Below are 26,339 nucleotides of genomic sequence, written 5' to 3'. Positions count from 1 at the left end.
CCAAATATGGTTGAACAAATTATGTGACAAAACGAGTCTGTCTCAATAGTTTTCATCGCCTTAAATGTCAAATATTGATTTTTTGTAGAAATTGCTTACTCATCACGTGAAACTTGATTCCGAGATTTGGACAGGAACATGTAAATCAATGTCAGCCATTGGTTGCTACTGTGGCTTAATCCACAAGTAAATAATTGAAAACCTCCGGTGTGAATTGTAAAGGAACAATGTTAATATCAGCGTCATTGTCGTTCTTTTATTGCCTTTGATTCTACAACACACAACAAAAATCGATCACAATAATTTAGTGAGAAGGGTGTTAATTTCAAGCTTTTTCATAATCCTAGTAAAAATATTTTATTTTAAAAGACAATGAATACATTAAAAATGAAAAGGATGTTGGACCATATCCAAACCTTATAATAATGTCTCGTTGGTCCTACCACTCACTCAACCACAATCTTTTTCACGTTCCTTACTGTTTTCGTGAATTAATTAATGTCCATTATCCGGTAACTCATATTCCGATAGATTTTTTAAGGGTTTTTAGTAATTAAACCCCTCAACTAAAGATGAATCGTAAAAAAAACCCTCAACTAAAGATCCTGTAAAATAAATCCTCAACTTTAATTCTGTTAACATATGTTACCCTCCGTCTAAAAAACCGTGCCGGAGGGTGACATATGTTAACGATTTATAAGTTGAGGGTTTATAATGTTGAAAACTTAGTCGAGGGTTTTTTTTTACGATTCAAAAATAGTTGAGGGGTTTTATCACTAAAAGTCATTAACGGGTTTTTAAGTTATTTATTATCACTTATACATTGTTTTAGATTGATGTGTAAGCCTTTAAAACTAATTTATATTTTTAATACATTAATCTATTATAAAATTAATTTATACATCTTAAATTAATAATTTTCAACACGACTTACAACTTATTATAACTTCAAAATATTAAATTATTTAATATTTGGCAATAGTGATATAAAAAAGTTGTGTGTTTATATCGTCATTGTCAAATATCAAATAATTGAATGTTTCTAAGTTATATTAAGTCTTAATTAGTGTTGAGGATAATTCATCCATGAAGTCAATCTTTCTATTTGGAGTAGGACATATTTTTTCTTCTTTTCATGATTTTCGTCATCCGGCTCATACTTTCCTATTTTCCTATATTGTTCTTGATTTATTGTATTACTTTATGTTTCAAATATATTATTGATCAAGAAAATAAAAATATAACGTAGTTATTCCGAAATCAATGAGAATAAAAATAATCATGTATTATTTTGGAAGAAGGGGGGGGAAGTATGAGCCGGATGACATAAATCATGAAAATAGAAAAAAATGCGTCATACTCTAAATAGAAAGATTGACTTTATGGATAAATTATTTCGACACTACTTAAGACTTAATATAACTTAGAAACTATAAATTATTTCATATTTGATAATGACGATATAAACACACAAATTTTTTTATATCACTTTTGCCAAATATCAAATAATTTAATATTTCAAAGTTATAATAAGTTGTAAGTAGTGCTGAAAATTATTAACTTAAGATGTATAAATTAATTTTATAATATATTAAAATTTATAAATTAGTTTTAAAGGTTTATCAATCCTAAAACAATGTATAAATAATAATAAATAATTTAATAACATTTAATGACTTTTAGTGATAAAACCCCTCAACTAAAGATGAATCGTAAAAAAAACCCTCAACTAAAAATCCAATGAAATAAACCCTCAACTTATAAACCGTTAACATATGTCACCCTCCGTCACGGTTTTTTAGACGGAGGGTAACATATGTTAACGGAACTAAAGTTGAGGGTTTATTTCACAAGATTTTTAGTTGAGGGTTTTTTTTACGATTCATCTTTAGTTGAAGGGTTTAATTACTAAAAAGCCATTTTTTAATAATTTTATCACAAGAATGTATATTTTTATATTTTAGAGAAAATTTGTACATGCCATATTTTCATGCGTATATAAGTTTTTTTAATCTATTGTTAATAAACTATTTTATAATTGTAATCTCTTGAAATAACATATTTATGTTTACTCTACAATAAATTATATTGTCGGCATAAATACTACTATTATGGTTGAACATAAGAGAAATTCATAAGTTTTGTTGCCGAAGAAAGTAAGAAGCAGCAGAATACGTTTAAAACGAAGAATATTTATAAAGCTTTTGATACATGTTTTATATACATTCGACAACTACCAAACTATGTATACTATAATGTTTAAAATGCAACAACACCATATATGTTTTGTTTCCATTATACGGAACGTGATTAAGAACTTAATCCTTTGTTTAATTACCTATAGATTCTATCACTAAAGCTTATTAAGGTCACTCTCCTTGACAAATAGTCCATGGAATCCATACGGAACCCTTCGCGGCAACCTCACAGCGGCTACGACCTCAAGCTCCGGCGACTTAGCGTCCATCACAAGAAACTTCGACTCTCCCGCCACCTCATCATGCACATACGTCACCACGTAACCGTCATCCTCCTCCGCCTCCGGATCACCAGGATCCCTAGCTACGAAAAACGGTTCGCCTCCGTAACAACCTGGACCGTACATCCTACGCGCCACCGTGCAATCGTCCCTATCTCCTCTAGTCACGTCGAGCTTCACCACCCCGGAGATCTTCGGCATCGGATCTCCGATCGCCGCGTACACGTACCGGCTCCGTCTCCCAACGAACGCCGGATTGATCACGGCGAAATCGAGGTTCCTCGCGGAGATCGGATGACGTGTCACGATCCCGGTGACGAGATCGATCTTCACCTTCTCCACCAAGGCGTGGACGAGCTCCATCCTCTCCAGCGTGTGCTCGATCGACATAATGTTGGGAGCGATGAGAACGATGGTGTCACCGTCGTCTTCGTCCCAGGCGTTGATGGCGTGGATGATGTTGAATCCAGGAACCTCGAACCATTTCATCTCCGATTCGTCTTCGGCGTAGCGCGGAATCACTCCGAGCCTCGGCGTTTTGCCGTTATCGGCGCCGACGGGAGATCCTCCTTCGAGCATCGAGTCCATCCTCATCCGAATCTGAATCTCCGAGAAGATCGCGTAACGGCTCGTGATCGCGAAGTCGTGGAGGAAGGAGGGAGACGTCATGGAGAAAACCGGAACGTCTTTTCGCTTATTCCCGGTCGAGTCGAACCGGAAAAACGTTAGAAACGGTGGAACCGGACCGTACCGGAAAGCGAACGTCTCTCCGGTTTCGGGATCGGTTTTCGGATGAGCTGTCATGCTCATCGCTAACTTCCCGTCGAAATCGTGCCGTCCGATCGTCACGATATCTCCGCTCTCCGTTAATCGGACGGCGTACGGTAAATCGGATTCTCCTAAAGCGAAGAGGCGGTTACAGAAGAAAGCGAGGCTCGTGTTCGCTAAACCAATGCCGTTGATCGGATTAAACTGTCCAGCTAAAACTCTAAACGCCGTTAAAGCTCCGCGAGCCATTGACGCCGGTACGCCGTTAAATCCAGAAAAGACGTTAGGGATAACCGGAGTTCCGGTTTGTTTCTCAACGTTGTATTTGTAAGTCTTGACGTATCTGCTGCAGAGCGTGGCTTTACCGTCACGGATGCGGATCGCGTGAAGCATACCGTCACCGTCAAATAAATGGTAGGGCCCACGTGGGAGAAACTGTGGGTTAGGGCCGTTACGGATGTAAGCGCCGTTGAGAGACGGCGGAAGAGAGCCGTGGATGATCTGGCACTCAGTGGGAGGAAGCTCGTCGAGGACAGGAGCGAAGTTGTCTGAGAGGACGTGTTTTGGATCTACGGAAGGACGTGACGGTGGGTCGATAAACGTGTTGATGACTTCTTCCATGGTGGTGAAGAGAGCTGTTGCTAGAGACGTTTGTGGTTGTGGTCGGGGTTTCGCCGGAGATGAAACGGCGGTGTGGTTGGTTCGAGTGTAGAGTTTCTTAGGTTTGCTCGGAGGAAGGTCATTGTTTTGGCTTGGGTTAGTGATGGGCGATCGTTCTTCGACGACGGCGGAGTTGATACGGAGGAGACGGCGAGAGGAAGATGGGCGGGGAAGAAGAAGAGAGGATGCAGGAGAGAAGGTGGAGATGAAGGAAGAGGAAGAAAGAGAGTCCATTGCTCTCTGCTTTGTGTTTTACTTTCTTTACCTCCACGTTAAAAAGCCTGTGAAGATGAGTGTGTGTGAGTGTGGGGCTATATAATAAAATTATGAAATGAAATAAATCGATAATTATCTTTTCTGAATATTAGATTTTTTTTAAAGATTTTATGTGAAGCTAGTATTATTCTTGGGTTCGTTGGTAGTTATGTGAAGTTCTAATCGACAAATAGTAATTTGTCCCCTTCATGATATTATTCTTTATTATTTTCGAATTAATATCCTGATTTTATTTGGGGTTATTTGTGAAATAACCAAGAAAATAAACAAAATTAGTTTTTTGGAGAGAGAGTAGAGAGAGATAGGAAGATAAAAGGGGAGAGAGAGTGTGTTTTTAGTTGTTTAGTTAATTTTGTTTTTTTTCTTAGTCACTGGATGCAATTTCTCATTTTATTTTTGAATTCCTGTATTTGTAAGTTAAAAAAAATAAAAACTAGGCTAAATATAATAGTAATCTAGACATTTAATTATTTTTTTCTTGAATTCATGTTACCCTTTTTTGAAAACCTAGACATTTAGGGGCTGTTCATTAGATGAGATATTATCTCTTGTCAAATACTTTTAGTTCATTTTTTTTTTGTGGAAGCAAGAGTTCAAGAACGTTGCTACTGGACATTCTCTTACAATGATTTGAATTACCCACAGTTCAAGAAAAATAGAATCTTGATCACAACTCCATGATGTCCAGCGAACTAAGTCACTAACACATGTTGGATGAGGATGCCTAAGAGCTGATATTGGTCGGAATTGGAGTACCTACAAATGTGGAAACTATAACATGTTCGGTCACTTTGGTCGGCGTTAAAAAAATTATTAAAAAAATGTTTTTGTATATAATGAATCAGGAAATTTTTCTTTTTTGATATCTTCTAGTTAGTGAAGGAACCGATGGTTTAGAGAGCAGAATCATCAAAGTTCGAAGAGAGAATGACAGGTTGTGGTACAAGTGTTGCATACATGGAGGTTAAATATTGCCACTCTTTGGTTTCCTATGCATGTAAGACCGTTTGATGCATGCACTACGCTCTAGATACGTGTTCATTTCGCAAACTAATAATGTACCAAGTTATTTTAAAACGCAGATTGTGTGTCATATACTTCTATGACTCGATTGAGTGTAGATCATATATATATTAACCCCTTTTTCCTTCAAAAACGTAGATTGTGTGTCAATATTTTTCTTTTGTTTGCTTGAAAGAAAAATAAGGAATAGTTGTTTTGTTAATATGGGTCCCAATAATAAAGTTATTTCAACTTTGGAAGTTTATACTCCTTAAACTCTCAAGAAACGCATGAATTTCTCAATTATCCAATGTTATAACTGATCACTTTCTAAATCTGCTTTAGTTTGCAGATGTCTCTCATGGGATTTTTTTAGGATGTTCGGTGGAAATGACAAGTGTTATAACACACCAAAGTAGGATCGCCAAAGCTACTAAAACACCCAACCAAGCTTTATACATAAGGAAAGGATGTAATAACACATGTATTGGTCAATAATGGTCGGGATTTTCGCAATTGAACAGTAAGAGCAAAACAGATAAAATGGATAACAACATGTTTTTCTTTTTAAATGATTAAAGTTGTTGCTTAAAATGCATAAACACCAATAAGAAATATGATGAAAGAATGACAAGTAATGGTACAAACCAAGCGCTCGTAGCTTGGTGGTAAAGGAGGTATAGCTGTACTGCCCGTCACCCGGGTTCGAGTCTTGGCCACAACGGATTTAACATCCCTTCCGTTGGGGCGCTGGACCCCAAAATGGTATGTGTTTGCGACTCTTGCATTTCTTCGTATCGGTTGTTGATTCGTTTGGCCCAAGAAAAACACATTTAATGCTATATAATAGACTGATATCACCTTTAATGCTACCAAACGAATTTATGACATGTTCTAAGTTAGTCATCACCACTGTACGACCACTACTTAACTTTTGCGACTCTGCATGCATCCATGTTCTGTAGAAGAATCCATTACAATTCGCATGTTCATATATTTTAGATTGTATGTACAGTAGAAGTATTCAATCCTGATAGTTGGTTCAATCTTCTGGTTTGGAAACAATATAACTTGTTTGTTTCATAATAAACTCAAGGCCATGTTTTGTTTCTCCCATGGGGGGAAATCAATTATTACTCTGATCAGAAGAAAGTAAAAGAGTTACACACAACAAAAGTTACATGTCTCCCCACAAAAGGGATTTATCGAAACACAAAAGGGATGATGAAAAAGAAATAGAAAAGAGTATTCACAAGTGAGGTAGAGAGAGAGATAGAGAGGGTTCTCAGCGAACGGCCAAGCGATCAGAGCCAAAGGGCGACTTCAACGACGAGAGCAGATGAAGTTTCTCAACAAAAAGCGTCAACACTTTTGCTTCTTCTTCGTCAAATGCAAAGGCTATACATATGCTCAACTCTTGAATAGCCTCTCTAGATTGCCTGCTCAAGAATTAACCATTCCAGAATCAAACTAAACCGACCAATACCAAGTTTAAAGAATACAAGCAACAGAAGGTGTTTGTTTACCTGACGTAGTAGTGCATCATACCAAGGTCTCTTCGAAGTCGCCAGTTAAGAGGTTCCAAAATCAACAGCCTTTCAGCAGCCGCAATAGCCAACCTTCAATCACCAGAAAAACCTTATGTTAGATGAACATATCAAAAGATAACCTGTAAGAAGTTATATAGTACCTAAGATCCTGAGGCCGCAACAATGGAAAATTAGAAACACTGGTGTTGTTAAGTTGACTAAGAGGAGAAGTCAGCATTAGTCCAGGTGATGGCTTCGAAGCACGTCTCCAGTGAACCCTCTAAAACAAACCAAAAGGCAAATATAATATAATCAATATCAGTCTGAAAAACATATTGAATTAAAGAATGTGTAGTTGATAGAACTTACAATCAAGTTGGCGAGAGCAATCCCTATAATGTCTCTGTTTGTAGCAACATCAAGGCCTAGAAGTGACTTTCCGGTTAAATCCGATGCCATTGAACCAGGATCATCAACGCACCTTCCATTGATAATAGCAAACAAGCTCTGTCCTGAATTTTCACTAAAGAGTTCTTCAGGATTCTCAGTCTTAGGCCAAATCAAAAACTCTTCCCCAACTCGAGCTCCCACAATAGGCAAGCCGAGACGCTGACAAACTTCAATGTATATAACGCTAAACAAGAATGCTGCAACATGGAAAGATAAGATAACAATAACCCCATTGAAGATTCGGATCTAAAGTCAAGAAAGCTCGAAAAGGAGATAACTCATTTTGGTTACCAGTGCCGCATCTAGAGTTAAGTACAGAGTGAAGGTAGGAGTACTTGGGGTCTAACGCCAAGCGTTTTGACGTCCTCTCGAAGCCTCTCGTGTCGAAGAGAACTGTGTTCACAGCTTCGAGAATTTGAACCGAGTGGCAGCCGATGTCTCGTGAGACTAGTTCTGCCTCTACTTCTTTGGAGATTGCGTCTAGCTCACTCAGCCATTCGGATATGCTCTTTCCATCTAACTGCAGTAGGTGCTCCTCAGAGTCTGGATAAGATTGGTCTTGGACAGTTTCCAGCTCCTCCTCAGAATCAGATTGGTTCTCTTTCACGAAAGACATAGCATCCATCTCCCGGTTAAAAGCCAAGAAGGCTTCATCTTCAGCAGCAATGTACAAGAGAGCCTGTTGAGCATATGAGTTAAAAAAAAAAAAGAAGCTTCTCAAGGGTATATGACATAAATAGAAACTTTCACCTAAAGCATGAGACTTGGCAACTCATGTGCAAATGATCAAAAGACAGAGATTATACCTTAAGAATAGTAATTTCTTATATACCTTAGCAATCGAAATATCATCGTCTTTCGATTGTGTAGAGATCTCTCGAGCAAAGATCTTGCGAAAGGGCTTAGTGACCTGTCAATTGAAGTAAACCAAATAAACAGCAACATAAGCAAAACCTCATGAAAAAAAAGCCAAAACATCTTTAACTTTCAACACTTAATGTCTGTGATTCAAAGAAGAATCATTATAGTTTTTACAAAAGTAAACCTCTTTGTAAGTTTTGGGTCTTGGGGAGTCTTTATTAAGAGGATAAGCAGAAGCTGAGGCAGTTGTAATCAGGTTCCTCGCTGGATGATCAAACCTGATAAAGACCCAATCTTTCAATCATTCAATATAAAAGCAACAGTGAGAGAGATTAGTGAGAGATGGGATGGGATCTCACCTGAGAGTAGTACCAACGAATCTGGAAAGTGGTGAAGAAGCTATAGTCATAGATGCATGACCAAAGGAAGAAGATGACGCACACAACATTCTCTTTTTTATTTTTTTGTGATGAAAGATTTGAAATTGAGATTGAAGATCATAAGCATCGAATAGAAAAATAAGAGGAATTGGGAATGGAATTGAAATTGATGGCTCCTATGGCGTCTGGATAGTCACTTCCAGCTACAGAGTAATCGGAGAATCTTGTTGGGGAAAAGCAATTACACATGTACAATCGAGATTTAACCACTTCCATAGCAAAAAAAAAAAAGGAATGAGAGAAAGCAAACAACAGTGGTGGATGTTCTTTTTACACGAAGAAGAAGAAGAAAACAGAGGAAGATAAAAGTTGGAGCATTGTGGGGATCTGAGGTGAGATTCGATGTGGGTTTTGGAGAAGGAATCTCAGGGATTATGAGAGAAGTTGAGTTGATCTCTGAGTTTTGATCTCTTTCTCCTTCTATCTAGCTATGGTGGACTTGATAATGGTGTGGATTTGGTAAAAGGCACAGAGGGGGTTTTAAAAGGGGAGAGAGAGACTGTGTTTTTCTTTTTCTTTTTGCAGAGTAAATATATTATTATTATCTGAATCTGGAAATGGCCTTTCTGTTTTTCTTTAATTCTTTTCCAGCAAAAAAAAATGTTCTTTTAGATCTAAATTTCTTCAAAATTTTGAAATATTATTTTGCATATATGTTGATTATTTAGATGTTAAAAATTCCAGCTTTCTACTTTCTTATACCACAATATCTATTAGTTACCTTATGAAGAAATAACAAATAAGTATCTTGAATACATTAAAAATAGAATTAAAATATTTTATATAGTGGAAACAAATAATGTCCTAACACTATGTCTTAATCCCTTTAGCAAAAAATCATTTAATTAGTGTAATTTATTCAAATTCAGATTATTTAGAGAAAAAGGACAAAACTATAGCAAAAATAAAAGCGGGAATCACGAGAACACGTACGATATGCATGAAACACCCCTCCATAGAAACATACAAAACTTCACCACTATCGTAATGTGATATAACTTTTTTTGGGTGTAAATAATATAATGTAATGATCCATATTATATCTAACAAATTAATAATGTATAGCATTCTTATGATTTTTTTTTTGAGAAAATATAGCATTCATTATGTTGCATGAACAATTTAGGTTAACATGTGCCAAAATTTACTGAAATCTCCATTTATTGATCTTCATAAAATAAAATAATAAATAATAATATTGAAATCTTCATTTATTGATTCTCATAAATCTTTCGCAAACACCAAAATCTAATAATGCAGACTACATGCATGTTTCACCATGTTTTAAAAAATTCATGATGCTCAAAAAGACTTCAAATCTGAAATCAAGACGAAAAATCGAGTTAGAACGTTATCAACGGATAACCAACGATCTGGTCAAAAGATCAACTCGTTGGTCAATAGTCAATCCGGTTAACCCTGACCCAAGCTGATCAACCCTTAACCAATTTGAAATCGAATTGAACCAACCGGTTTTTTTAACCGGATTCGTTTTCAATTGAACCAGATTTAAATTAATTTCAAATCGGTTTAATTCTAACCGAAATCAATTCTGAATAGCTAATCAAACCGAATATCAATTGACAAAAGATGATTTTTTGAGTTCGAAAAACGCCAAACACACCAATAACCTGCGTGAAAGAGTTAGAGTCAGTGATTTACATGACCAGTTTGAAGTTCACGGGATGGGTTGTCACACGTACAAATGGCTATATTTTTCTGGTCCTGCCGTTACTTAATTTTGTTCTTTTGGAATCAATTATTCAAAAACTTAAGTTAGGTCCGGTATATTTCTTAGATTCCTCAAAAGCTGAACCTACATAATAAACTTTTTCTCCTTTCTTGCCAAACCTACAAGATAATTAGTGTACTTAATATGGAATAATTATAAGATAATATTAATTATGTCGATAACTTTTAGGTAGGTTTGAATCGATACATTGGTTTTGGAAGTGTTTCTACTTTTATAAGAATTTAATCCTCAGGACATTAGCATATATTCCCGCAGATCCCATATATAAAGAAAGCCCGATAATGTTGCCGCTAGTCTATATTTTAAGAGTTGCAAGTGGTTTACTTTAATGGGATCGACGAATCTAATGAAAATACATGAAGTTGTGTTTTATGATTTTTAAAAATAGTATGTTGCTTCTTTATTTTCACAGGTTTTTTTCTTGGATTTTAATGCAAGTCGTGAGTGGGTGAGATCCTCATCCACAATAGTTGGCAGGTACACGGCACATAATTGATATGAATAATTTCATTATGTTTACATTTATACGTATATACTACCTTACATACATACGTACGTATCTAAATATCTAATTGTGACAACTGACAAGTATCTATAAGATAATTTAACGTAACACAAACGAACCGCGTGAATAATCCACGTATAATGCATTAATTATATCTATATAGTGTTTAGTCGGATTAATTTGATTTCCATAACCCACACCATAATCGTAAAGCGACGTTGTTTTTACAATGGTATATTACTATTGAGGTAATGACGTTTGATATCACCAAAGTGTCAAGTTGAAAGGAGTGCTTATTCAAATTGTACCCCATATGACGATTGCTGATTGACAATAATTCTTAATGATTGTATAGATATATTTTTGCCAAAATGCTTTAATTTTTAATATACATCGCATATATTGTGGAAACGTATGGCTCCGTATCTGTATGGAAATGGATTACAATATCCCAAACTCTATTATCCATATCATTTTTGTACTATATGATTTTTATTTATAAAAACTATATTAAAAGGCCCCCAATAAGAAGGATGCCACGTATGTATGACGGTGATGAATTGACTGCTTCTGATTTTGATATTTAATAATAAAATCGGTATAAATGTGAAATAACAAACACTGCTTTGTAAGACTCATTGTACTTGTGACTTTAGGGAATTGTCTTTGCTATAGAACGTAACCAGTTGTTTATACCTATTTTTTTGTTGGGTAAAGATTCTCAAATAACATTTGTGGGACAAAAATATTTAAATAAAAAAGCGAAAAACAAAAGAACTATATAGTTTAAAGGGTATTATACGTTTTATGTGGGAATCCTTTATGAGTTTATCATTTATAATTGGTATAATTTGATAAGATGGAAAAATGCTTGAAGATTTTTCTTTACAATATCATGGATCAACGTTAATTATATGCAACTTGCTGTATAATATTGTATAGCTTGGAACAACTATATATTTTGTGTTTTATATGGGATCTGAATTTTGGAAAATAATGTTATGATTTGAGGAACCTTCCCATGCAATTTGGACCTGTGTTGGTACTTTTTTTTCTAAGATGGCGATCATATCCCTTTGGCCTTATCTAATCTTTATTCCATGAATATATCGTATTTTTCTCCAATTTAACTAGTTTCCATAATTTTATTTGCTATATATATTGGTTTTCACAGATAGAAATAACTCGAATAGGTAAAATATCTCTGTCATGGACATCATTCTTGATTTCTGATTGACTAAAACATTAACGGTTTCACATTAGGTACGTATGACCGTATGAGTCCTCTCTGGCATATGAGTTTGTCGATGTTGGCATGTTGCACTCTTTCGTAGATTGTAAAGGCAAATGTGTAAATCCTAATCATGATTCAAATTGAGTTGTATACCCTTTTTCCTCATTTAATTGTATTTGTGTTGCCGAATATTAGGTATGCGGATATATTAGTACAAACCATAGACTATATATCTCTTTGTCTACTAAAACTGTTTGATTTATATGTTATAGATTGAGTAAGTTAGCATATGAATGTTTTCACAATTTCTTGAAACAAATGAGGTAAAAACCGGCAAAAATACAGTGACATGTGATATAGATGAAGCCAATGTTTGAACAAGCAAGAATCTCATCTCGAGATGAGCCCTAACTGCCATAGCATAGAACAATCAGCAAATACATCTCGGAGAAGATAACTTCCATTATCAACCATGATAAAATCGAAGACGTAGAATTTAGTAAGCCCTTTACCAAACAAAAAAACAACGGCACAAATAAATATATTTATTTTAGCATTTTTTCCGTTTATTTGCATATGTGAAATATCTTAATGTTTAGAAAGTCGTGTAAAATGGGCTTAGTTTGGGCTAAGCCCAATCTTACACTCGATTAAACCCGGCCCGTTTGTATTTCACCCGGACCGCAATAGCTCTGACTGGTACGAATCGAAGAGCTGAACAGAGAAACGGAGAAGACGAGACATGGCAGGCGGAAGCGGCGGCGGAACATCAGGAGCATCGGCGGATCTTCACTCCGCGGCGAGATCCGGTGATTTAGCGGCAGTTCAGCTAATCGTCAGCTCTAATCCTTTGGCCGTCAATTCGAGGGATAAGCATTCTCGGACTCCGTATCCTTTTTCTTCTCGCAAAATCACTCAGTCTTCGATTTTTATACTGTTCGATCATGAAAGTTATCTTCTCCGAGATGTATTTGCTGATTGTTGTTTGCTATGACCTTAGTTAGGGGGCTCATCTCGAGATTATTGCTTGTTGAAACATTGGCCTCACCTACGATTCATTGATTGTGCTGTGTATAGCTTGTTTTGAATCTCGAGCCTTGCTTTGGTTGTCAAGACTCAAGAATGGCCAAGTTTCAAGCAATTTTGTTCATAGATTATAGCTAAGAGAAAGGTTATATAGCCTTAGTTAAGGCTCATCTCGAGCTTCTTGGTTGTGCCATAGGTCACTGCATTGTATATAGCCTCCATGTTTGATTTGGTTGTTTAAGGGAATGGGTAAGTTTTAAACATTTTTGTTCATAGATTATAGCTAAGAGGAAAGATATATTCGTTCTAGTGTATATGTTTCTTTGTCCTTAACATGGTGATCTCGTGGAGGAACAGACTACACTTAGCAGCATGGGCAGGCCACAACGAGGTCGTGAGCTACTTATGCAAGAACAAAGCCGATGTTGGTGCTGCAGCAGTAGACGATATGGGTGCTATCCACTTTGCTTCTCAAAAGGGACACTTGGAAGTTGTGAGAACTCTACTCTCCGTTGGGGTTTCTTTGAAATCCATCACTCGCAAGGGACTTACACCTCTTCACTACGCTGCTCAAGGTTCTCACTTGGACCTCGTCAAGTACTTGGTCAAGAAAGGAGCCAATGTCAGAGCCACCACAAAGACCGGGAAGAATCCTGCGGATGTTGCTGGTAACCCTGAAACCCAAACCTTCCTTGAAGAATGTGAAGAGCAGGCGAGGAAAGACAAGGTGAAGAACAGTCAGAAAAAGACGGAGGAAGTGAAACCAGAGAGTTATGATGTTGAAGGAGCTGACAAGGGTTTGAAAAGAAAGGATTCTGAGGATGGGAACGAGGAGGGGGAGTTGGAAGAAGCTTCTTCTAAAGCGAAAAAGCCAAAAGTTGTTCTTCGTCATCTTCAGGAGAGTGATGACACAGAAGCTGATCAAGAAGAAGAAACTGAGGAACCAACCAATGGAACTTCAACTTGAAATGAGTTGTAACATCCATCATATGATATAATTCAGAGATTTCACCAAAAACTTTAGTTTGTTTCTGTGATCCATCAGTTTCTTATAGCTGTTTAATCAAAAAACAATCCTCAAATTCTAAAGCTGTTCTCTGCCTTGCTTACTTTTTGCTGTAAATGATTTTAAGATTACATCACACAACTCTTTTACATGTGTTTTCTTCTAAGCCTTTGGAAAAAGAATTTTCAGGTACTGCGTAGCCATCCATCCGAGAATGTAGAAGTAAGCAATGACCAAACACGCACGCTTCACTTGTACCAAGAGATTCACCTTAGAAAGCTTGCTCTTAACCGAACAACAAGCTCGCGGGAACCAAGACTTTGCATTACTTAAGATCCGTACGACGAAGACTGCGATGATGGAGGTTGAGAAGCCAGATACAATGCCAGCGATCACGTCATATCTCCAGTACTTTGGTCTTCCTTTTCCATTAAACCAGGACTGTAATAACTTAGACAGCCTGGAGAAGAAATAACAAATGGAAAGATGATCAAAATCCGGTCGAATAACAATGCCAATACAAGACACACTAGTAATAATGAAAAAAAAACATATGAACTTACAAGACAGCGTATTGTTTAAAAATGTCTGTGAAAGAGAGATCACTTGCTTGGCAACCGAAAAAGCCGTCCTGATAAAGCTTGATTTTTGGTATCCCTATTGTGTACCAGCAATCGTAAGTCTCGTTCACCTGAAGATACACAAAAAGTAGATTCATAATAAACAAATGAACTTAAATAACTAGTTCTAAGAATCTTGATGGTTTAAAAGAACCTGCCTTGAAGTTATCTTTGGTAAGCAAAGCAGCACCAAAGTTAGGTCTGCACTCAGGAGGAAGGGCTTCATTAGGTGCTTCTGAGAAGGCTAGCCTTGTTTGACCCATTAAGTGATCTTTATATTCCACCTGTGGACGTGAATGGTGTTTACTCATAACCAAAAGACAGTATATGGCTGAATGATATTCATCGAAAAGCAAAATTATACTATCTAAACGCCACCTTAAAGACAGAAGCCCAATAGTAATCATAGCGACATCTGAACTTATCTCTCTCAAAAGGGTGAAACACATGTTGTGCCTTGACATTCAAAAGTCCAATACCGCACACTTTAGAAGACCTAAGATCAACCGCTACATCAAAAGACCAACATCAGTTTCTCTATCTTCTCATCCATAAAAGCCTTCTCCTTTCTTTTCACCATAAGACTCATCAAGTAAAAACCAAGCTAGCCACTTAACGATGGAGCTAAAGAAAGGTCAAAGCTTCAAGTAATAACAACTTACAGCTGGAAAGAATCTTGCAGCGGGAAGCAAGAGAGGCGGAGGAAGGAGAAGAAACCCACAATTCACCGAGTATAATCACTAATACTCCTAATATAAACGACAAGATGAAGAAGATGATGACGGAGAATACTATCACTGTACAGAATCTTAAAGCTAACAAAGAGAAAACCCTCTTTTGCCTCTTCGTATCTTCCGAATCCATTTTGACTTTCTTCTCCAGCGAGTTTACGCAGAAGAGAGAAATTCAAGAATCCATTTTTTTCACGGTGATCGGAAGATCGAAGGTCGGTCACCGGAGATCAAATCTTAGATTTTTTTTTTGTAATTGCCCCTTTCTTTTCCCATTGACTGTGGTTGTGACGATGTGTGTGTGTGTATGCAAATAAAGATATTTTTTTTTTCGGACAGGGATGTCAAAATGTGAATGAGTTGAGATCAGAGATCTGCTGACTCAGCAGTTCGCTCCACAAAAATGGTCGGTTTTTTACAATTTTGGGCCTGGTCATGGACCTAAGCATGTATATAAACGGGCCTGAATTTATTTTCATCTTCATTGGCTGGACATCAAACATGGAAGAAAAAACCAGGGGCAGTTAGTCCGAACGCACAAATAAACTTTCATTGCATTAATTGGACTGATGATTTTTAGTGACAACCTTTTAGTGGCTATTGGATAAACCATTTGTATAACTTAATTTTAAAATAAAACAATGGTGTAAAGAGGCCTAATCACACATGGGAAGATAATGGACCATTAACAAATTTCCACATGGGGGGAGGTGAGCTTCCATTATTTTCGAACTTGTGACTTATTCAAAAAGTATTTGCTTCCTAAGTCACAAGTCAAATAACTTTTTTTTTTTTTTTTTTTTTTTTTTTTTGCTACAAGTCAAATAACTTACGCTGAGATCCGTCCATGCGACCTTTTGTGATGGCAGTTCTGAGTAATTTAAACTATAAATATCAACAAATTAGAGATGATCATCATCTGCCATAAAAGCAGTGTCGGATCTAAAAATGTATAGACCAGAAGCAACTAATAATAATAAGTCTATTAATCAGTTAAATATTTTTTAAATAATAGTATAATACTATTGACTTAAGAAAATGAAGATTCAAAGAATATAACCGCTCACCATTTTCATGCACAGCGACATTAACCACTAGACCAAGATTTTAAAATTTAAAATTATTAAAATGAAGAAAGGCCAGTAACCCAAGCTATTCTATTGCTTCGTTTGAAGTAGGTGGTGAGCAAAATATCCATTAACTTTTATTTAATTTGTTATTTGTTACTCGTTTTGATTTAAACCGAAAACTCCAGATAATCATAATTTTACAAAGCAAAACAAATATCAATATACAATATTCGTAAGAAAATAATCTAATCACGAATACTAATAATTTATGAACGGATATCCAATACGTTATATGCATATATACATATATTTAAAAATTATATATATATATAACATATATAAATATTATATTTTATAAGTTTTACAGTAATTTATTATAAAATTTTAGTATATTTATTTAAAAAAATTAAAAGCAAATAATTTGTTATTTTTGTAATAAATGTTATTATTTTATATTTTATTATTTTTATTTAATATTTAATTTTATTTTATTTATACGGGTCAAATCAGATATCCAATCAAAAATTCAAAAATTTTCAGATATCCAAGCATTTGAATATTCGAAAGCCTACATATCGATTATTCGGACGAAATATACCGAATCACGAATACATAAAAAAATACGGGTATTTGATACATGCCATCCCTAGTTTTAAGGTCGGCTGTGCATAAAAGTATCAACAATTCATGACTATGACTGCTATACATTTGGGAGTTTTATTAGTCTTTTTTTTTGTGCACAGGAGTTTATTAGTGTGATAGATTCTTACAAACTTGAAAGCATATCAAAATATACTCTATACAGCCACAAAATTTGAACATTTATAGTGTTTCATAACTTGACTCAGCTTTTCTAATTACGATCATTTATCCCAACATTTGCAAAGATTTATTTATACTTAATAGTAAAATACAAGTTAACTATGGTTATAGTCAAAATCGACTTCTTACTTTGATCAAATAACTTTGTTTCAGCTTGAGCTAAACATGTGTTTCGCATAATACAAAAGATATCGAGTAACCGTAATTCTTTTAGCGAGTGCTAGTGGACCAATAAACTGTTTAGTATTTACCAGACGTCGTTGAATTAAAATAATCAACCGTAGGCTATGGAATATTATACACATTATGACACTATAGTCCTGTCCCCTTTTGTCAAATATGTACACTATACTCTTGGAGGAAGAGTGTGTATACTTAAACGCGGTTTTTTTTAATTAGTCCACACTTAATAATTGAGTGTTGCCGTGGATCTATCTCAAGTGACAAACCCACCGACTAACTCGGCCTCACGCCAACAGCTTCGATTAATTAATTAATCAATTTCGAATCTACTCCTTCACTGGAGAGTTAAACTTCTCGTATTGTATCTACATTTTCTTATTTTTGTCAACAATTTGTCTTTTTGCTTGAAATCATGCAGTTCTAATCTTTATCCAAACGTTTTATATGTCCAGTGGTTGTGAAACAAAACTTTAGAAGTGAAAAAGAGATCTTAAACTATACTCATATGTGTTACGAGTTTGATTAATCTGTCTTAAATTTGTATGAATTTTATATGATTTAATTTTTTATTAAAAAATATATATATATATCACCTAAAAAGAGACTTATATGGGGTTGTGCTGCTTGTGAACAGCATGGGAATTGGGAAGGATATATGGAAGAAAGTCGTAACCCTGACGCCAACGGTGAATAGTTTTTGTCGGTGGTGGGATCCATTTTCATATTTTATTTATTTAATTAAATCATCTAAATTAGAATCTTAAAAAGACGATTGGTTGTTATGACTTTAGTAAAAGTAAACAATTTTGAACACTGTTTCCTAAACAAAACCTAGAATTCCGGGAATGACGATCTAAACTAAACTGCGAAGACGAGGAGGATCTATCATTTTATAGAAACTCGTATTCTTGATTTTCATATTGAACACGTAAGATATTCTATAATACTTGTTTGTGCAATAGATATTCATGTATTCTACTCCTTCCATTTTATTTTATTTGCTTTATAATTTTTTTTCCTCATAAACTAAAAAAATCATTAAAATTTATTTCACTCCAATTAATACATTATTTTATTTGATTGTGTTTATTAATAAGATAAAAAATAGAAATAAAATTTGAAAATTAATAATTAAATACATTGAAAAACGTATATCGACACTTAAATTTTTGTTTTAATTTAGACCGTAATTAATTTAAAATGTATAGAGTATATTATATATAAGCAATTTTGGAACTGATACAGATGATTTGAGTTCTCGTATACATATCATTTCTGATATACTATTAATTAGTGAAGTGATATCCACCGGAAAGTATTTTAGTAGAGAACATGATTCCAATAATTAACAAACAACATGTGACTATTATTTTGTTATTTGCTTTCATCGACATTCAATAATTAAATAAAAACAAACAAAAACCAACAGTGAAATTATGAGAAATTAGTAGTCAGAATTAATTAAAAAGAAGGAAAAAGATAGAAAATGAGAGAGAGAGAGTGAACCAAAAAAAAGAGAGAAAAATATAAAATAATTGATTTTGTTTTTTTTTTTTAAATTAACACGCATAAAATATCCATAGGAAGAAGAGAGAAGAGGAAGAAGCTATATATGTAAACGTTAGCTTCTCTGCAATCTCTCATCTCTCTCTCCCATTTAGACTTCAAAATCGAAATCGAGAGAGAGAGAGAGAGAGAATCAGAGTCTCTTCGGTCGCCGAAAAATCCTCCAAGTCGAGAGGAGACCATTCGAATCGGAAAAATCCTAAATCGAGCTCCGAATCCAGAAATAGAGGGGGAGGGAGGGAGGATTACTCGAATCTAGGGTACAAACTTACACCTTCGTCTCTCATTCAATTATATTCGTTTTTTTTCTTTGGTGTTCTTCATGGATCCTCACTGTTATCTATTATTGTAGCTCGACGACGACTATTGGTAAAAGCCCAGATCTAAACATTTCTTAAGATCCATGTGTCCTCACTGTTATTTTGTATTTCTACAGATTCATTTCAGTTTCGATTTTGTGTTTGTGAGTGTAATTCGTTGTTAATTTCTTTATTTTTTACTAATTTATTTGTTTTCGATTATTGGTTTCACAAAATGTTAATAAAGTTAAAGATTAAATGAGCTTCCGTCTCTACCAAGTAATGATTAAATGCTAATCTAATGCCCTCCTTTTGTGTGTGCTTTTTAGCTGTCGTCTGCTAGCTTTTTTTTCTTTTCTTATGTTCTCTTGTGCAGATTTGTTTGCAGACTTTTAATGCGAAAGTGTAACAGTTTTTAACTTTATCGTAATTTAGAATTCATTTCATGTGTCTGCATTTATTATCTTTTTATATATTTTAAAAAAAAACCGATCCAGTTGTTGTCATTCGAGTTTTATTGCAAACACCATGTGAGAAACATTAAAGCAGCGATCTTTACATGTCGGCTATTATGTTGTAGAGATTGTTGTTCCTTTTAGATCTCCATCTTACGTTTGTTTACATGACTGGCACCCATCGTTTGTTTTTTTATTCAAGCTGAAATGAAAAAAAGGTTCTCTTTCGTAAATGTCAGTGTTTGATTCTGTTCTTGTCTAGTCATGCTTTTATATGATTCTGTTGTTTGACCTTTTGAGTTTGTTCTAAGTACTGCAGGTACTGGTTCTTGTTATTAACCCCGAAACCATTTCTGAGCAGAGTTTGCTGTAAATTTTGCAGGTGTTCTTAGAGAAAGGATTCTGTTTGTATCTTTAACTTAAGTCCAAAGACGATGAAGTATAAGGATGAGAAGTACGAGAAAGCTGAGAAAGGTTCATTGAAGGTCTTGCCCAAGACTGTGTTACTGATTCTGCTCTGCGGGCTTTCGTTCTATCTTGGTGGACTTTACTATGGGAAGAACATAGTCGAAGTTAGTAACGTTGCGAAAACTGGATCTTCATTAGATGTTGACAACTCTCTTCAAGTCAAGTCTGTGTCTTTCTCCGAGTGTAGCAGTGACTACCAAGACTACACTCCCTGCACGGATCCAAGGGTATATTTGATTTTCCTTTTTTTCTAAGTTTTATTTAGTCGTTGGTGCTTGAATCTGTTAAAAGGCTATAGCTAATGTTTTGAATTCATTTTTTTGCATGGTGGCAGAAATGGAAGAAGTATGGTACTCACAGGCTTACTTTCATGGAACGCCATTGTCCTCCTGTGTTTGATAGAAAGCAATGTCTTGTTCCTCCTCCTAATGGGTATAAACCACCAATAAGATGGCCAAAGAGCAAAGAAGAATGTTGGTACAGGTAAATGTTGTTCAGTTATTCCACCTCTCGTTTTACTTGCTTCTCTAGGTCTCTCTTGTCCTCAGATCATTGAAGTTAATTGGCTATTTGAATTGATTTAATCTCAGGAATGTGCCATATGATTGGATTAACAAGCAGAAATCTAACCAGCATTGGCTAAAGAAAGAGGGTGAAAAGTTCATTTTCCCTGGTGGAGGTACAATGTTTCCAAATGGAGTTAGTGCTTACGTCGATCTGATGCAAGATTTGATCCCTGAAATGAAAGATGGGACTATACGAACTGCCATTGACACTGGTTGTGGGGTGAGTTTATATACTTCCTTGAATTTAACTTGCAAAAAATAATATTAGAGGTTCCTTTCTTCAACTTCCTAGATTTTGCTCTGTTTTAAAGGTTGCGAGCTGGGGAGGAGACTTGTTGGACCGTGGTATCCTCACGGTGTCACTCGCCCCGAGAGATAATCACGAAGCTCAAGTCCAGTTTGCTCTAGAACGTGGAATCCCTGCGATTCTCGGCATCATTTCAACTCAACGTCTCCCTTTCCCTTCAAATTCATTCGATATGGCTCACTGCTCAAGATGCCTTATTCCATGGACTGAATTTGGTAATTAACTGTTTCTGATGAATTAAGAATCTATCTTGAAACTGAAACTTATGTCTCGTTTCTGCTTTCTCAGGTGGTGTCTATCTTCTGGAAATTCACCGTATCCTAAGACCTGGTGGCTTCTGGGTCTTATCTGGTCCACCAGTAAACTACGAGAACCGTTGGAAAGGTTGGGACACGACCGTTGAAGAGCAGAGATCAAACTACGAGAAGCTGCAGGATCTGTTAACCTCAATGTGCTTCAAATTGTACGCCAAGAAAGACGATATCGCAGTGTGGCAAAAATCTCCAGACAACATGTGCTACAACAAGTTGTCTAACGACCCGGATGCATACCCGCCAAAATGTGACGATAGCCTCGAGCCGGACTCTGCTTGGTACACGCCGTTACGACCTTGCGTTGTGGTTCCAAGCCCTAAGCTTAAGAAGACAGATTTGGAATCTACTCCCAAGTGGCCGGAGAGATTGCACTCGACTCCTGAAAGGATCTCTGATGTTCCTGGAGGAAATGGTGGCTTGTTTAAACGGGACGATAGCAAATGGAAAACGAGGGCGAAGCATTATAAGAAGTTGTTACCAGCTGTTGGCTCTGATAAGATCCGGAATGTGATGGATATGAACACTGCTTATGGTGGTTTAGCTGCTGCTCTGGTCGATGATCCTTTGTGGGTTATGAACGTTGTCTCGTCTTATGCTGCAAATACACTTCCCGTTGTGTTTGATCGTGGATTGATTGGAACATATCACGACTGGTAAAATCATTAAAACCTAATCTTTCTACTTATAAATCGCTTTGTAGTTTGCATACATAATATGTTCTGTTGTGTCGTAGGTGTGAAGCTTTCTCGACATATCCAAGAACTTACGATCTTCTCCACGTTGATGGTCTGTTTACATCTGAAAACCAAAGGTAATGACAGAACAGAGAACTCAAACTTTAGCTTCTTGAAAACTCATTGATGATCTGATAAGAAATGGTCTTGTTTTGGGCAGGTGTGAGATGAAATATGTAATGCTGGAAATGGATCGGATCTTGCGTCCAAACGGGTATGCGATCATACGAGAATCAAGCTACTTCGCGGACACCATTGCATCAGTTGCTAAAGAACTGAGATGGAGTTGCCGTAAGGAGAAAACAGAGTCTGAATCAGAGAGTGAGAAGCTCTTGATTTGCCAGAAGAAGCTTTGGTATTCATCTAACTCAACGTCAGAAACAAAATAGAAAAAAGAGAGGGACAAATCCAAAGCTTAAGCTTAAAGCTTTTGTTTTGTCTGGAGGCTTCTTGAGAACAACGTCACAACAACAACCATAGGTTCTTTGTCTTTGCTTCAAATCCAAGAAAGGTGTTTAAAGCATTTTATTATCCCAGCATATTTTTATCAACTTTCAATTCTTTCTTATAGTATATGCTTGGTGAGAAATATATAATCGATTTTTTATTTAAATTGTAATTTTATTTTGAATGTTTCAGTTCGAGATTTCTCCAATGTTAGGTATATTGGTGTGAGATCTAGTTATTGTTGTATACGCTAATACGTTGGTGGTTCATTATAAACATTTATCTTCCTTTTCTTCTTGCTAACAGAAAACATTATTATGTTTATCATCTTTCCAACCCAACAATTATTAAAGAGAAAGTATACTAATCAATAATATTAAAACATGATCATTCTGAAAATTTACTGTGCAAGTTTATTCATAATCTGAAGCAAGTATTCAGACAGATGAGTTTCCTCTTTTAGACTAACGATTTTCTGAAAATGAGAGTGGTTAATGTGTGCGTAAAGTGTATACTCGGAACAGATTTTTAAAGAGGAATTAACAGAGAGGAACTGCTGGTAGATAAAAGGAATCCCATCAAGAGATATAAACCAAATTGAATTTCTTCCGAATGTAGGGTGTTATCCAATATAGTTCATGTGCCTATAGCATAACAGGTTCAATCCAAATTGATTTGGTTCGACGGTTTAGATGATTGAGTTGAGTTTTCTATTGAACCACAACCATGAAAAAGTAGAATATATATACATATCAGTCCAGCAGTTTCAAGGTGATTTTGTGTTCAAGGTCATTAGAGAACATTGATCAAGAATCACTACTATTCCAATCATTCGCACCCAAAATAACTTAATACAACAGAAATAACATTTTTAGACGACATCAACATAGACTTTTATCACGAGAAGCTTCTCCGATATGTTACTGAAGTTGATTACGACCAGAGCATTCTGGTGTGGCACATCGCCACTGAGATGTTACACCAAACGGATATAGCATGTTCTGACTACATGATGTACCTCCTGATCGTGCAGCCTTCTCTGATGTCAACGGTTGCCGGAATCGATAAGGTAAGATTTCAGTCAGAGATGCAATAGCAGAAGCGAAGAACCTTCAAGAGGCTAAAAAGCTGTTTCAGAGGACGCATGTTGCGGATTCAAGAGACGCAAAGATTGCATGTGAAGAAGCATGAGGAACAGAATGAGAATGCTAGAGAGTATAGTAGCAAGTCTGTGCTCTTCCAAGCGTGCATGCTAGCAAAAGAGCTTAAGAGGATACAAGAGCAATGATAAGATGTGGGAAGTAGTGAGCAAAGTGTGTTTTGACCACTTCTTGTCTTGTTTAACAGATCGGTTTTCTCGTCTTGTTAGACTTAGGTTTAAAGCCCCCAGTGACCTTTTTAATTAATATTTTTAACCAGGACTTGTGGCATGGTGGTGATTAACTTGAGGGTAAAAGTCTAATATGGTGAAGTCACCAGAACTCGAATCTCGTCTACTAAAGAATTAACATTTTGGCATCGCCAGAAACAGGTGACCGACACGTGTCAACACGTGACTAGTCTGGATCACTTATGTGGGGCCAAGATACCCATGTATAATTCAAAAAAAAAATATCTTTGTCTATTCTTGAAAAAAAAATCATCTTTAACTTATATAATTTAGGGTTTATTTGCTAAATAACCAAAAAAAATAAGGGAAATTAGATTTTTATAGAGAGAGTAGAGAGAGATAGGAAGAGAAAGTAGGAGAAAGGGGGTGTTTTTAGTTAGTTAATGAATTTTGGTTTTTGTTGTGTATAGTGGATGCAATTTCCCTATAATTTACTTCTCAATATCTTTTTTAATGAACTTTCTTGTTTCTTGCCATTTAGTTTATAGTCACTCTGCGTTGTATATGCTAAGTGATTTGTGAGACCCCAAACATCATCATCAGGTCTTGTAATCACTCGTGGTTTGATTATGAGTATGCCTCAGTTTGTTGGGGTTGCAGAGACAAGTCTGTGAGATGTACGTGCTCTGGTTTTAACAAGAAGCTTATAATCTTTGATGATTTTGATTGGATAGTTACTTTCGTTGGCATGTGTGACTGTAACATTAATTACTACGTAGGTGGACAAATCAGAACCTGCGTTCCTGTCTTGTTTGGAGATAAAAATATGAAACAAAACCTGAAGCATGCACTTGTGTCCGAGTCAGGTTAGTTTAACGTGTTTCACAAAAAAAAAAAAAACAAGAAGTGTAGTTGATGTCACACCTTAGGTTTATGCTTTGCCCATAATCAAATAATATCTTTTCTCTTTTATTTTCTTTTCACAAGTCGAGTTGCTTTATTCCTTGCTTCTAGTGTTAAAATAACTGTGACTAGAGATATATACAGTTTTACGTGTCAATATATATATATATATATAACCCAAAGAGAAAGCTGTATACTTTGAAGCCTAGAAAATATGGAACAAGAAATAAAAAGACACAGAGATCTGGTTATGGCTCTAGCTAATAAGAAGCGTTTGTCTGAAATTGATAAGAAGCTCGCTATGATTGAGTCTACTTTTAAAATAAACTATGGCTATTGGCTTAAAGGAATGATCGATGATTCATCATCATCAGCAACTCCTGACAGTAAAGTAACGCGATCTAAGACGAGCCGAGTGGAGACGAGACCTGACCTTCCGGAACAACCTATTCGTGGTTTTGTAAACGAGTCCTTGTTCTTGAAGAACTTCTTGCTGAAGGGAAAGGGATCCGAAGAGTTCAAGACGCTAGCCATCGTGGGGAAGTTCGGAGTCGGGAAAACGACGTTATGTCAGGATGTGTTCAACGACAAAGACGTGAAAGAAGCTTATCTCCCGAGGGTATGGGTGTCTATGTACAGCGAAGAAACTAGAGAAGAAGGAGATCAAAAGGTAGCTGTGCTGAAGAGGATCTTGAGATCGCTTGGAGTTGAAGATGAGGCGCTTGACAGCATCAGAACAGAAGCAGACGAAGAGAAGAGGAAAAACGCTGAAGAAGGGAGAAGAGATGAAGAGACGGTTAAAGAGAAGGAGCTCTTTAGGTTACTGAATGCTCTTAACTCGAATCTGTTTGGTAAGAGATATCTGATCGTGTTGGACGATGTCTGGGAGGATAACGAGTGGAGTCAGAGGCTGGATGGTGAGGAGACACAACAGGAGAAAACGCATCTTTCTTGTGGGTTTCCTAAAGGGTCTGGTGGGAGAGTGATTGTGACAAGCAGAGACGAGGGCCTGGCCAAGAAGATAGTCGGAGAAGAAGAGAACGTGCAGCGTTTGTTCCCGAGATCAGACGTAGAGAGCGTGTGGGAGATCTACAAAGATGCATTTGGAGAGCCCATGAAAGATGAAAATGGAGAAGTCGTGAAAGATGCAGCTGGAGAACCGATGAAGGATGCCGTTGAAAAGCACGTGATAGGTGAAGATGGTAGGCCAACAAAATGGGTAGTGAACCCGAGGTACCCAGGGAGATACAAAAAGGAGCTTATGGATAAGTCTGGTGGTGTTCCTTGGGCTGCTCAAATGCTGGCGAAGATTGAGCCTCTCAAAAATGATGAAGACAAGGACATGTAGACAAACTTGTAAAGCAAGGATGTAATCTACTACGTATTTACTCTCTAACCTAAGGACACATTTCAAGATTAATACTGTATTTCAAGTTTATTTTCCTACAAACTGTTAAGTGTACTTGTAACTCGTAAAAGTGTAAACCTCTGCTGGTATTTGACAATAAACAATGTAATAAAGAGTTACAACACAG

The 26,339-nt window shown here is 36.2% G+C and overlaps 7 protein-coding genes across 11 annotated transcripts; 4 read left to right on the top strand and 3 right to left on the bottom strand.

Annotated features, from left to right (window-relative positions):
* Nucleotides 1-2,172: 2,172 nt before the first annotated feature.
* LOC103857159 (probable carotenoid cleavage dioxygenase 4, chloroplastic) lies at nt 2,173-4,969 on the bottom strand. The gene is made up of 2 exons (XM_009134330.3): nt 4,827-4,969; nt 2,173-4,188 (listed from the first exon to the last, which is right to left on the bottom strand). The coding sequence occupies exon 2, from the start codon at nt 4,139-4,141 to the stop codon at nt 2,354-2,356; it is 1,788 nt and encodes a 595-aa protein (XP_009132578.1). The 5' UTR covers nt 4,142-4,188; nt 4,827-4,969; the 3' UTR covers nt 2,173-2,353.
* A 1,302-nt stretch (nt 4,970-6,271) lies between these two features.
* Nucleotides 6,272-8,963, bottom strand: LOC103857147. Of its 2 annotated transcripts, none has more exons than XM_009134317.2 (8): nt 8,385-8,963; nt 8,210-8,303; nt 7,971-8,074; nt 7,456-7,843; nt 7,084-7,361; nt 6,876-6,994; nt 6,712-6,804; nt 6,272-6,624 (listed from the first exon to the last, which is right to left on the bottom strand). In XM_009134317.2, exons 4-8 carry the CDS (start codon nt 7,787-7,789, stop codon nt 6,471-6,473), a joined length of 978 nt encoding a protein of 325 aa, XP_009132565.1. In that variant the 5' UTR covers nt 7,790-7,843; nt 7,971-8,074; nt 8,210-8,303; nt 8,385-8,963; the 3' UTR covers nt 6,272-6,470. The 2 variants fall into 2 exon arrangements, with proteins under 2 accessions (XP_009132565.1, XP_009132556.1); XM_009134308.2 differs by having other exon boundaries at nt 7,997-8,074.
* A 3,632-nt stretch (nt 8,964-12,595) lies between these two features.
* On the top strand, nt 12,596-14,120 carry LOC103857128 (serine/threonine-protein phosphatase 6 regulatory ankyrin repeat subunit A). Its single transcript, XM_009134287.3, has 2 exons — nt 12,596-12,845; nt 13,341-14,120. The coding sequence occupies exons 1-2, from the start codon at nt 12,700-12,702 to the stop codon at nt 13,948-13,950; spliced, it is 756 nt and encodes a 251-aa protein (XP_009132535.1). The 5' UTR covers nt 12,596-12,699; the 3' UTR covers nt 13,951-14,120.
* LOC103857136 lies at nt 13,947-15,670 on the bottom strand. Its single transcript, XM_009134298.3, has 5 exons — nt 15,272-15,670; nt 14,988-15,118; nt 14,768-14,893; nt 14,553-14,680; nt 13,947-14,449 (listed from the first exon to the last, which is right to left on the bottom strand). The coding sequence occupies exons 1-5, from the start codon at nt 15,471-15,473 to the stop codon at nt 14,152-14,154; spliced, it is 885 nt and encodes a 294-aa protein (XP_009132546.1). The 5' UTR covers nt 15,474-15,670; the 3' UTR covers nt 13,947-14,151.
* Nucleotides 15,671-18,978: 3,308 nt separating this feature from the next.
* LOC103857117 (probable methyltransferase PMT21) lies at nt 18,979-22,866 on the top strand. Of its 4 annotated transcripts, none has more exons than XM_009134276.3 (8): nt 18,979-19,241; nt 20,118-20,430; nt 20,538-20,686; nt 20,794-20,989; nt 21,081-21,291; nt 21,365-22,043; nt 22,124-22,201; nt 22,285-22,866. In XM_009134276.3, exons 2-8 carry the CDS (start codon nt 20,170-20,172, stop codon nt 22,511-22,513), a joined length of 1,803 nt encoding a protein of 600 aa, XP_009132524.1. In that variant the 5' UTR covers nt 18,979-19,241; nt 20,118-20,169; the 3' UTR covers nt 22,514-22,866. The 4 variants fall into 4 exon arrangements, with proteins under 4 accessions (XP_009132524.1, XP_033129112.1, XP_033129107.1 ...); XM_033273216.1 differs by having other exon boundaries at nt 18,989-19,242; nt 20,110-20,430; XM_033273218.1 differs by lacking the exon at nt 18,979-19,241 and adding an exon at nt 19,935-19,953.
* A 555-nt stretch (nt 22,867-23,421) lies between these two features.
* On the top strand, nt 23,422-23,978 carry LOC108871117 (the record flags this gene model as incomplete). The annotated part of the gene is given in 4 exon segments (XM_033273971.1): nt 23,422-23,652; nt 23,655-23,749; nt 23,751-23,846; nt 23,848-23,978. Coding segments are annotated over 4 exon segments (552 nt in total), but the record flags the coding sequence as incomplete, so codon positions are not given.
* A 798-nt stretch (nt 23,979-24,776) lies between these two features.
* On the top strand, nt 24,777-26,338 carry LOC103857108 (probable disease resistance protein At4g19060). Its single transcript, XM_009134265.3, has one exon. The coding sequence runs from the start codon at nt 25,019-25,021 to the stop codon at nt 26,150-26,152; it is 1,134 nt and encodes a 377-aa protein (XP_009132513.1). The 5' UTR covers nt 24,777-25,018; the 3' UTR covers nt 26,153-26,338.
* The last annotated feature ends 1 nt before the right edge of the window (nt 26,339 follows it).

Source organism: Brassica rapa, chromosome A01 (genome assembly GCF_000309985.2).
Source record: "Brassica rapa cultivar Chiifu-401-42 chromosome A01, CAAS_Brap_v3.01, whole genome shotgun sequence".
NCBI lineage: Eukaryota > Viridiplantae > Streptophyta > Magnoliopsida > Brassicales > Brassicaceae > Brassica > Brassica rapa.
This window is presented reverse-complemented; position numbering and strand designations above follow the sequence as displayed.